Source organism: Orycteropus afer, unplaced genomic scaffold, assembly GCF_000298275.1.
Source record: "Orycteropus afer afer isolate SDZICR_OR568_19922 unplaced genomic scaffold, OryAfe1.0 scaffold00079, whole genome shotgun sequence".
NCBI lineage: Eukaryota > Metazoa > Chordata > Mammalia > Tubulidentata > Orycteropodidae > Orycteropus > Orycteropus afer.
The window spans coordinates 4,732,384-4,744,656 of NW_006921666.1; the positions used below are offsets into that span (position 1 = coordinate 4,732,384).

General features: G+C 47.1%; 1 protein-coding gene across 1 annotated transcript in view; it reads left to right on the forward strand.

Moving 5' to 3' along the window:
• The first annotated feature begins 2,317 nt into the window (after nucleotides 1-2,317).
• Nucleotides 2,318-12,273, forward strand: part of ANGEL1 (angel homolog 1) — a 30,224-nt gene continuing 20,268 nt past the window's right edge. The window contains exons 1-6 of the mRNA XM_007941344.2: nucleotides 2,318-2,381; nucleotides 5,654-6,229; nucleotides 7,163-7,389; nucleotides 7,839-7,908; nucleotides 8,476-8,909; nucleotides 11,746-11,872. Coding sequence (XP_007939535.1) covers nucleotides 2,318-2,381; nucleotides 5,654-6,229; nucleotides 7,163-7,389; nucleotides 7,839-7,908; nucleotides 8,476-8,909; nucleotides 11,746-11,872 — 1,498 coding nt within the window. The remainder of the gene's footprint in view (nucleotides 2,382-5,653; nucleotides 6,230-7,162; nucleotides 7,390-7,838; nucleotides 7,909-8,475; nucleotides 8,910-11,745; nucleotides 11,873-12,273) is intronic.

Sequence of the window (12,273 nt, forward strand, 5' to 3'; positions counted from 1 at the left end):
TTCCGTAGTGATACTGCCTCGGAAACCCAAGGAGGGGTTGCTATGAGTTGGGGCCGACTCGACGGCACATAACAACAACAACAACAACAACATAGGATAGGCTAGAACTGTCCCATAGGATTTCCTAGGCTGAAATCTTTATGGGCACAGATTACCAGGCCTTTTCTATGACAGAACTGGCTGCTGGGTGCAAACCACCAACCTTTCAGTTGGCAACTTAGCTTTTTTTTTTAAAAAAAAAAATTTTAATTTTATTTTTTATTTTTGCAGTGTTCCCTCCTCTGCCCTCCCCTCCCACCCCTCGTAACCAACAAAGCAAGTTCCCTTCCATATATAAACCTTTCCTTGACGTTTTATAATGAACTAACACTATATTTGTCCTCCTGCCGCAGCCCTTACTTTTAACCACTGTGCTACCAGGGCTCTTTGAGGAATCCTTAGGTAGAAGTAACATTTGTGGGCTAGTTTCTAAGGGGTTTCCCAAACTTCAGATTGCCTCTGGGGCCTCTGCTTCGCATCTCAGCCAACAGGGTAGATGTTGTTGCCTGGAAGTAGATACTGCCTATAGAGAACTAAGGATAGCACATGGGAAGGTGACAAGACTGACTCTTCCTTTTCCTTTTAGCTTTTCAGTGTTATGATGCACCCAGCTGGCCCTGGATCTGGTGACTCCCCAGAGGGCTTCCCTGAACAACCGAGGCTCCAGCCACAAATTGGAAATTGCACAGCTCAGACACTGGGTAATGAAATAAGGGAGTATTATACAGAGCTATTTTCTTCAGAGCATGGTTCAGGCAGGAGACTGAGGGTGTATAGTCGGAGAAAAGAGACTCAGATTTTTGAGCACAGAGTTATGGAGGAACTGGCCTTCATTTAGTGATGTATGCGTTGTTCAATCAGTTAACAAAGGTGGTGTAGTGCCTAAGACATTTGACTGCTAACCAGAAGGCTGGCAGTTCAAACCCATGAGCCACTCCTGAGAAGGAAGATCAGGCAATCTACTTCCCAGTGATACTGTCAGGAGCTCTGGGAACCTAGTGCCTAAGGCACTTGACTGCTAACCAGAAGGCTGGGGGTTCAAACCCACCAGCCACTCCTCCTAAGGAAGGTTGGGCAATCTACTATCCGTAGTGATACTGCCTCAGCAACTCAAGCAGGCAGGGGTCGCTATGCTATGAGTCGGGTCCCACTCGCAACAATAACAGTGATACTGCCTAGGAAACCCAAGTCACATCCGACTCTAGGCCAGTGAGGTTTTTTTTTTTTTTTTAATGATCTTGGTACCGTTTTAGACACTAGAGAGATAGCTCAATGAAAAATCCCCAAACACACCAGACTTGATCCCTACCCACCGTCCTCGGGGTGAAGTATCACTCCTAGCGACCCTATAGCACAAAGTAGAACTGCCGCAAAGGACTGCCGTTATCTTTCTGGCCCTGAGAGAAAGGAACCTGGTGGGTTCCCTTCCGTTAGCAGCTGAGCGCTTTTAACCACTGCGCCACACCTTTCCGGAATTTCCCCCCCTTGTCTCTCCTACCAATAAGACACCCCGTTATTTTTACTTTTTCCCCAGATTTGGAAAAGAATGGTGAAGGAGACAATCTTATTCACTGAGGCAAGGTGTGGTTTCAGTTTGCGCACTGATTTTGAGCTGGAGGACAGTAGAGTCAGGGAAAGGGGAAAAATGGGGAAGAATTCGCGCGCACTCTTCTCTCTGGGCTGAGAAGGGTTAGATGGGGTCTTGCAGAAAGTCCAGCCCCTCATTTTCCATATGAAAAAAATGAGAGGCGAGAAGGTTATAAGGTGGATTCAAGATGGACACCTAGTTAGTGACAAATGCGGGAACAAAGCTGTGCCCTTTGGATAATACTATGGGAGCTCTGGTAGCATAGTGGCTAAGACATTTGCCTGCTAACCAGACGGCTGGCGGTTCAAACCCACCAGCCACTCCTCGGAAGGAAGGTTGGGCAATCCTACTTCCGTAGTGATACTGCCTCGGAAGCCCAAGGAGGGGTCGCTATGAGTCGGGTTTGACTCGACGGCACATAACAACAACATGAAGCCTCTAACGAGGCACTTAAATTTTAAGCCCAGGCGCTTAGACCGCGGCCTCCAGCCAGGTCAGGTCCGTTGCCATGGGAACCCGGTCTCCACCCCCGACAGCTCTGAGCTCCCAATAAAGTTGTTGTTGAAGAGCGGTCTGCCGGCGCGGGGTTGGCACCACGTGGGCCGGCCCAGGGGCGGAGCCTGGGCGGGCCGAACTGAGGGAGGTCGGGCGGGCGGCGGTGTGGAGGGGAGGCGGTGCCGGCGGCCAGCCATGATTGCGTCTTGCCTGTGTTGCCTATTGCTGCCGGCCGCACGCCTCTTCCGCGCCCTCTCAGGTACGGGCCCCGCGTCCGACGGGCTGGAGTCCGGGCGGAGCCCGTCTGGGCGGGGCCCCGTAGGGTCTGGGGCGCCGTGCCGCGCTCCGGGCCTCAAGACCTCAGTCCCCCGGGCAGTGCCGAGGTGTGGGAGGCGGCCCTCACTTCTGGCCCGGAGGTGCCCGCCTGACCTCCTGAGGTCTGGCCGACCACTCTGGTGGCCTGCTGGAGTAGAGCCACGGTTTATCGTGAGAGGGCCTGGGGAAGGCGCAGGGGCGCCCCTTCGTGGCCCTCGGCGTGCAGAGAGATTCTGGGCGGAGCCACTGCCCTGTGGGTGGCAGAGGGTTGGTTACGTGGGACCGAGGCGAAAGCCCGAATTCTCTCTGGGTGGAGCCGGTCGGCCCTGGACCAACCTGCCTTCTCCCGGGTTAATCTACACTTTCATAGCCATCTGTGAGCACGGTGCGTTCAGTGAAGTTTTTAGTTGAAAAATACGCAGAATTCAGACACATTTGAACCTCAGCTGAAGCAACCTCCTGTGCATATATCAAGAGAGGGGGTGAAGTGGGCCTTGAGGAGAAGTTATTCCCTAATTTTTTCCTGATCTGCCCGCACTCCTCTTTCCAGGTCTTTAAGATTCCAAATGCTGCTGTGAGACCACTCACTCCTCTTTGAGGTCCCGAAGAACTCTCAAACTTTTTTCTCTGGCAATTTAGGGGGTAGGACCCAAAAGTACTTTCTTAGAAATAGCCATTCAACGGTGCGTTGTGTTCTTTTCCTTTCAGGATTTTACCAAAATTTATGTGTGTGTAATTTATGTATTTCACAGAAATTTATTTATTTACTTTTTGCCATCTGTCGCTGGAGTGCAAGCTCCCAGAGGGCAGGGCCATGCCTGGGTTACCAACGAGATCCATTCCTAAGTGTATTTTTTTAAGTTGAATTTATAGGAAAGTTGGAACAGGTACATACGGTTCTTACCCAATTTTAGTTTAGTGCAGAAGGAGCTCTGGTGGTGCAGTGGTTAAGGCATTTGGTTACTAACCAAAACGTCGGTGGTTCAAACCCACCAGCTGTTTAGGGGGGAGAGAAATGCAGTCTTTCTCCCCTAGATAAAGATATACAACCTTGGAAACCCTATGGGGCAGTTCTACTCTGTCCTGTAGGGTCACTATGAGTCCAAATTGACTTCATGGCAGTGGGTTTGGGTTGGATTGGGTTAGTGCAAGAAAAGGCTCAAAGCCTTTTCAGTGATTGAAAAACTACAGTGCAGCAAGTGAAGGTGATTGTAAGGAAGTATTGTTGCAAGTAGGGGTGGGGGTTGGTACAGTCATTTCAAAATGAGGGCAAATTTACATAACAGTAAAGGACAAGTATAATGGTAACCTGAGGACTTACTATATTTCAGCCTACTATGGTGGCATAGTGGACTAGAAGGGCAGTGGTTCAAAGCCACCAGCTGCTATGCAGGTGGGGCAGTCTACTTCCATAAAGATGTACAGCCTTGGAAATCCAATGGGAATTGCTGTGAGTTGGAATCGACTGGTTTATACAGGAGACATTCGATGAATTCAGAAATGTGTTTGTATCCATACTTTGGAGAAATGAGACACTCCACAGGAGTGATTGTTTTCAGAGAACTAAAGCATATTCCTTTAATCATGTTGCCATATTTCTGGAGCTCTTCCTATGTCCATGATGGGAGCCTTAGTGAAATAGACTAGTTCAGAGATTTCCAGGGAGTTCTAGGGATCTCAGAGGAGGGACCACCTCCACCCTTGCACCCCATTAGAGAAATTCTGCTTGTATTAACTTTGTATATTTGGCTCGTAATTTTATTTATTTTTTAATAAAAGGGTTTTATAGCTGAAAAACAAACTGACCAGCAACCAATAAACCCACAATTGCTATATTTGAAAAGCTGTAACCTCATGCTTATAAATTGAAGAACTTCTGGCATCTGGCATTCATAGAGAATGTTTCAAGGGGCAGGTCCCTGGAGTTGAAGCCAAGCCACCCAGCCCGTAGGTTCAAAGTCGGGTGTCTCCACCTCAGCACTGTTGACATTTTGGGCCAGATCATTTGCTGTGGGAGCTGTGCCTGCGCTTTGTAGGATATGTAACGGCATCCTTAGCCTGTGACCGCTAGATGCCAGTAGCGCCCCCGCAGTTGTGACAAACACAACACAGGCTCCAGATATTGCCAAATGTTCCCTGGGAGCAGAATTGCCCCCAGTTGAAAACCACTGGAAATAAATCAGAGGGACATAAATCCACACAGACCATAAACCGTACAGTGACATTTGAATCGTTTTGCAATTATTACTATTATTTTTTTAAAAGCTGATAAATGAACCTCTTTACTGATGAAGAGTTGGCATTGTGCATATCACTTGTACTGTGCTGAAATAAGTGCTTTAGGATGTGTGGGTTGGTTGCTGGTACCGAAATACTGTGCTTGGAGTTTAGGGCTCTAATTTTAGAGTTTTTTTCGCCTGCTTCTTGCCTTTTGGCTGTCATTTGTGGCTACTGTAACAGAGATGACAGCTGTCTCTTCTTGCTGTCAGTTGCTGGCACCTTCTAATTTACAGCCTCTGATGTGTTGTGAATGAAAAGTTGATAATGAAGTTTGTGAAGATTTTGTGAGTATAATAAACAGCTTTAGGAAGCTCAAGAGCCTTCTTACAAGAAGTAAATTGAATAGATTTTGTGACACCCTTGTTTACTTGACTTTTTTGTTCCGAATGCATTCATAGAGTGGAGGCTGTTACAGAGTTAGAAAAGCTCTTGGAGATTATCTAGTACAGACTCCTCCTATTCCCATTTTACAGTCAAGAATGAGTTTATCTGACTGGCATTGTCTAAGGTCACATGGTTTTGTTCATTTCCATGCAGGACCCACAGTCCTGATTCATGGTCAAATGCTGGTTCTAATGAAACTAACTGGTTCTTAGACCCAAAGAGATGATGTTAACAGGAGTCTTAACTTCCAGTTAAAGGGGTGTAGATATATGTGACCATCTCTGTCCTAGATAATATACGACAGCCATTCTTTCATTCACTATCAGGTTCCCTACCATACAAATTAGTTAACACTTGTAAAGTGCTTAGAACAGTGGTAAACACTTTGCTCTGATGATGATGTTGTTCCAGGCACTAAGGTGGGCAGGCTCAGAGATGATACAGCGAAGCGGGTGTGGTTCTTGCTCATATGGGACTGTGTTCTAGCCAGAAGAAGAGTGTGGGTTGGTTGATACTACCATCTTATAACTTTTGTTTTGGCTTTCCTTTTAGATGCTTTCTTTACATGTCGAAAAAATGCCCTCCTGGCAAAGAGTTTGTCCCCCCAGGTGGAAGGTGACTTTGCTCTGGCCCCTAGGGGCTCCGAGCAGGAGGAATGTGAGGGCCTGCTGCAGCAGTGGCGAGAAGAAGGCTCAAGTCAGATGCTCTCAACTGTGAGCGACGGTCCCCTTGCAGATAAGGAACTGGCCCAGAGCAGCCTGGCGCTCCTGATGGATAACCCTGGAGAACAGGATGCTGCTTCAGAGGACAGGTGGCCCAGCAGGCAGCTGAGTGACCTGCGGGCAGCGGAGAATCTGGATGAGCCTTTCCCCGAGGTGCTAGAAGAGGAGGCACTGCCAGAGGTCGAGGGTCCCATGTGGGCAGCTGTCCCCATGCAGATGGACCCGCAGTATGCAGACTGTGCTGTCCTCCCAGTGGGTGCCCTGGCTGCAGATCAGTGGGAAGACGACCCTGCAGTGGTAGCCTGGAGTATAGCACCTGAGCCTATGCCTCAGGAAGAGACTCCCATCTGGCCCTTTAAGGGCCTGGGGCAGTTACAGCCTCCCCCAGTGGAAATACCGTATCATGGTGAGTCTGACAACCAGTTCAGTGAACCAGGGCAGCAGGTTGTCTTGTGTGTGGGCATTACTGAAGAGCATTGTCTGGTGGGGAGATGTGATGCTGCCCTCTTTTTCTGAGCGTCTTACAGCGTCTTGCAGAGTCAGAGCCCAAGGGTCCTCAGAGGTCATCTCATCCAGCCTCACGGATGATGAAATAATCACAATGCTGTGAAGTAGCAGGACATGTTTAAAGTCATACAGCTAGGCAGTGGCGGAGCTAAAACCAGGCCACACTTGTGATTCTCTGTGCTGCTCTTTCTCCGGAGGTAGTCCAAGGGCTTCCTGGGGTGGGGAAATATGAGCTCTGCCTCATCCACAGAGCTCCAGTTTTATTTGTCTTACATAATGGGCTTCCACAGAAGATAAAATTTGGAGAAAGAATTTTATGGCTCAAGTAGACTTGAAATCCACTCTACCGTCTTGTGCTATAGTGGCAGTGGGGAATCCTGGGACATATTATGGTTTCTAGCTCTGTAGGTCTTTATAGGTGTAGAGGTCAGAAAACACCCAAGGCTGAGGTTACTCTCAAAATGTCTTTAGAGTAACTATTAACCATGTCCATCTCAGTGACTCCCAGAGACTTGGGAGTTATCAAAGTGATTGTCAGTCTATAAATATTTGTTGAACATCATCAACTCAGTGTTAGGTGCTGGGATACAGTAGTGAACTGGCTGAGATGGTGCTTGTCTTTGGTTTTGCAGAGCTTACTGTCCTTAGAATGTCTGGAGTTTCCTGTGTGGAGAATGTCCTTAGAGTGGTGCTCAAATCACCACAAAGTGATGGGTGACAGGGAGGAGGAAAAAAGGATCTTTGGGCACAGAATCACTGGATCAGTGGGGGTGGGGGTGGCCTCTGGATGACATGTGCTTGTCATAGAATCCTTCCCCTAACCCCTTTCCAGAAATCTTGTGGAGAGAATGGGAAGATTTCTCCAGCCAGCCTGATGCTCAGGGCCTGGAGGCAGGGGACAGCCCTCAGTTCCAGTTTACTCTGATGTCCTACAACATCCTGGCCCAGGACCTGATGCAGCAGAGCTCAGAACTCTATCTGCATTGCCACCCAGACATCCTCAGTTGGAACTATCGTTTCGCAAACCTCATGCAGGAATTCCAGCACTGGGACCCTGATGTGAGTGAAGGGGGACTTGCCACCCTGCATTGTTGCTGTACCTGGGCTGTTTCTCAGTCCTCTTAGAAACAGCCCCATCGCCGTTCCTGTAGTTAGAACCCTGCATAAGGCTGGAGCATGCCTGCCTGGAATAAATGGCTTTTGGGCAGATGCCGAGAAGCATCTCCCTGGGTGCTCACCTTCCAGTACCTTTCTGCAACACTGAGACTTGAGGGATTTGAGGGGCAGGAAAAGCCAGCATATGTGTCTGCTTCTCCTCAGCTTAAGTCTGGGCCAGTTCTTGCTGGTAGTGGTTCTGTGGGAAGAGTCAGCCCTATAGGGAGTTTCAGTGTTGCTCTGAGAGCCAAACAGCTTCCCACTTGGCCTCATTTCCTGCTCCCAGGGGGGTGGGAGTCACACTGCAGCATTCGGGTACTTTGGAGTGATTGGTTTCCTGGTCATTTTCCCAGATCCTGTGTCTCCAGGAAGTCCAGGAAGATCATTACTGGGAGCAGCTCGAGCCCTCTCTGAGAATGATGGGTAATGCAGCTCCTGGTCCGTTTGCTAGCCTTTCTTCATGTAGCCCTGTGTACTCCTTTTCTGAACTCACCATCTTTATCATTTGTCTCAGTAAACTTGGTCTGACCTGTGCACTAGCTTCTTCCTCATGTAGGTGAGAAAGAGTTCAGGTCTGCAGTTTTTAGAAGCAACTCTGACATATATTGCCATTTGATCCTTGAATTAACTAACCTTGTGAGGCTGAATAGTATTATCTCCATTTTATAAATATGGAACTAGGTTCCAAGAATTCATGTGACTTGCTCAAGGTCACATGCCAGACCTGCAGTCTGTCTGATTCCAGAGTCATCTATCAAGTTGTATTGGTTCATGCCCTTCCCTTCCTCTATTCCTTGCAGCCACTCAGCTGCCTGGTTCCAACTGTAAGGAAACCTCTGCGGAACCAGGGAAATGGCCAGGCAGGCACTCCTTTACTGAGCAGCAGGAGTGATGCTTTAGGCACACATGCCTGGGCTGTTGCCACTGGTTGAAAGAGATTCCCGTTTGAAGAACTCTGACCTCACTCCTTGGCTGGGGTTTTCATTGCAGGCTTTACCTGTTTCTACAAGAGGAGGACTGGGTGTAAAACGGATGGCTGTGCTGTCTGCTACAAGCCTACCAGATTCCGTCTGCTCTGTGCTAGCCCTGTGGAATACTTCCGGCCTGGCTTGGAGCTCCTCAATCGGGATAATGTGGGCTTAGTGTTGCTGCTGCAGCCGCTAGTCCCAGAAGGCCTGGGGCAAGTCTCAGTGGCCCCCCTGTGTGTGGCAAATACCCACATCCTATACAACCCACGCCGAGGTGATGTCAAGTTGGCCCAGATGGCTATTCTCCTGGCCGAAGTGGACAGAGTGGCTAGGTTGTCAGATGGCAGCCACTGCCCTATCATCTTGTGTGGGGACCTGAATTCTGTCCCTAAGTCACCACTCTACAACTTCATCAGGGATGGAGAGCTCCAGTACCATGGAATGCCGGCCTGGAAGGTGAAATGGGGGAGGTCACCGTGGGGGTGGGAAGACAACCTAGGGAGAAACTCAAGTGTTGGCATCCAGTGCTACGGTGGCAGGGACCTCAGTTACACCTGTTCTGGCGCCCTCCCATTGCTGCTTGTTCTGTTGAATGGCTTGTGCCCAAGCCTGAAAGTTAGGAGCTCTTGAGTACCTTGGACATCTTGAAATCCTTTCAGTGTTTACTGATAATTTACTTATAGTCACAAATAATACTTAAGTACATTCTTATAAGAATCCAAACATTTAAAAAAGGCAAAAGCCCCCTGTATTTCCTTACTGTCTCCCCTTAAGAGTCAATTACAACTTCTGAGTGTGGTGGTGGTCTTTCAGATCATTTTCTGGGCATGTGTAATAATAGCTATGTCTCTATGATATTGTAATCATAATGAACAACCATTAAGTACTTACTGTGTGCCAGGTACTATTTTAACACTTTACATGTATTCACTCATTTACTTTTCACAGTTTCCATCATTTGCATTTTATATGTGAGGAAGCCAGAGCACAGAGAAGTTAAATAATTTGCTGTAGGTTATGCTGGTTGTAGAGCCAGGATTTGTAACCAGGCAGTCAGTCTTACCCCTTGCTCTGTCTTAGCTGTCTAGTGCTGCTACAACAAAAACCCAAAGAGTTGGATTCAGAGAAAGAAGTGTGTTTTCTTACAGTTTGGGAGGTTAGAAGTCCAAATTAAGGGCACCAGCTCTAGAGGAAAGCTTTCTCTCTGTCGGCTGTAGGAGAGGGTCCTTGTCTTTTCTCAGCTTCTAGTCCTTGGCTCCTTGGTGATCTTCCTGTGGTGTGGCATCCCTCCCATCTCTGCCTGCTGCCTAATCTGCTCTTCTCTATTCAAAGGTGATTGGCTTAAAATATGCCCTACCCTGATATCATCTCTTTAACATAACAAAGAGCCTATTCCCAAATGGGATTATAACCACAAGTATAGAGATTAAGATTTACAACACATATTTTTGGGGGACACAATTCAATCCATAACACCTTCAAACACTACGCTATTACTTCCAACAGCTAATATGCGATTGTTGTGTGTGTGTTTTATAGACATGATACACTACTATAGGTTTCATTTGGTAGGTTGGTTTTTCTCCACTCAGCAACATACATATGGATTTGTTTCATGCCTTTTAGCTGCTAAATGTTGATAATACAGATCTCTCAGAGGCTCATCATCACTTACTTGCCCCTTGATGGGCATTCACCTTGTGCTGATTTTTTAATATGTCATTTAGTCTCCTTTTTCCTTTTTGTCCTTACTGATCCAACTTACTACTTAATATTTGGCAAGACAGAAGTGGAGAAAGGACACAAAATGAAGTATTATAGAGAAGGTTGGGCTTTTACTTTAATGAGGTTACTTAAGTGCCAGCAATGCTCTAGTTGCCACGTGCCCAGAGAAGCACATTATCATGCTTTTTTTTTTGTTGGTGTTATGTGCCATCTAGTCGGCCCCGACTCATAGCCACCCCTCCTTGGGTGGCAGTATCACTACAGAAGTGGATTGCCCAGTCTTCCTTCTGAGGAGTGGCTGGGGGTTTGAGCCTCCAGCCTTCTGGTTAGCAGTCAGGTGCCTTAGGCACTATGCTACCAGAGCTCCCTATCATGCTTTAAAAGAGTTTTAATTAAGGAGCTCAGAGAATGGGACAAGAATTTACTGAATGCCTACCATGTGACAGGCACTGTTAGGCATAGTGATTAAGAGAACTCGCTTAGAAACCAGACAGTCCTGAGTTCAAATCCCTGCTCTGCCTCCTTGGGTAAGTTACTTAACTTCTTTAAACTCCAAGCTCTATTTGCCTCATCTGTACATTGAGCATATTATACTAGGACCTACCTCAGAGGGTCCCTCCCCACCCAACTCCCCAATTAAATAAAGTAATGCATGTGAAGTATTTTCCAGTTCCTGGTGCAAAGTAAGCAGTCATTTATCAGTAGTTGGTACTATTATCAAGATTTTTAATTGTACATCATAGATATTATCTATTTCATAGTAGGAGTTATCCAACCCAAGAGAGCTTGCTCAAAATCATGCAGCTAGTAAATGACCATCAAGTTCCAGGTCTCTCACTTTCAATGAATGTAGTGAAAATATATACCCTTTGTGGTCAGGGATCGTGTCTATCGCTGCTGTATCCCTAGCACTTTGCTAGGGTCTTACACATAGTTGGCATTCAAATATTTGTTGTTGTTAAATGAAATAAAGGGAATTTTGCTACCCACGTTGGAGATACGCAGATGACTGATGTTGCCGAATGTTTCCCCTACTACGTTCTGTCCGTCCCCAGGCTGCTCATTGACTTTGACCGAGGATGGTGACATAGACACGGTAAAGTGTTTTGGTGCGTTTCCCATTTGGCCTGACCCTGTGGTGTCCCCATAACAGACTTAAGATGCTAGATGACCCAGATGATCTAAAGATCAGGATGAATCCCTCCCCATTGCAAGTTTTAAAGCCCCTGAAAGTTGCTGTTCCCTGTGGAGGATTGTGTAGATTTTTTGAAGTGAAATTTAGGGGCCCACATGTTCATCAGCCTTATTCTCCTTGACTCTTACACCCCACTCTCTTACCCCTCTTTCCTGTCTCATGGACATTTCATTGTTTTCTCATGAAAAAAATAGTGGTTTTAATTAGCTCCTTATTTTGTAGCCTTCACCTGAGACTGACATGGCTTGCTTGTATCATGTATTTAGTGTGATTGTGTGAGAACATGTATTTGTCGGCATGTCCCAAAGCATGGGCTGTTACTTTCTTTTCCCACCTTTGTTTCCTCATTTCCACCCTGCTCTTTCCTTGTAGGTATCTGGACAGGAAGATTTCTCGCATCAATTTTATCAGAGGAAGTTGCAGGCCCCGCTGTGGCCTATCTCCCTGGGCATCACTGATTCTTGTCAGTATGTCTCCTCCTGTCAGCCTAAGAGAGCAGGTGAGCATGAGCCATATTCTTTTTTTTTTTCTTTTAATTGTGATTTGGGTAAAAATTTACAGAGCAAATTCACTTTCCATACAGCAGTTCACATACACTTTGTCTCATGACATTGACCACAATTTATCACGATGCAACAGCTCCCCTCCCACTTCCTCCCGATAGTTACCTCTTCCCTGTGTCCATCCCTCCATGCACTCCTACTTCCTGACCTGTCTCCCTGTGCATAAGCAGCCCTTCTTTCTCCCATGATTGTTCTCTCCAAGGAGTGTATCTACTTGAGGTAAATGTTCAACTCATATGCCGGTATTTTGTTTGGCTGGAAACTACAGGTGTGGGTTCAATTCCAGACCTGAAGGGCAACTAGGGGCCATAGTCTCAGTGGTTCCACCAGGCTCTAT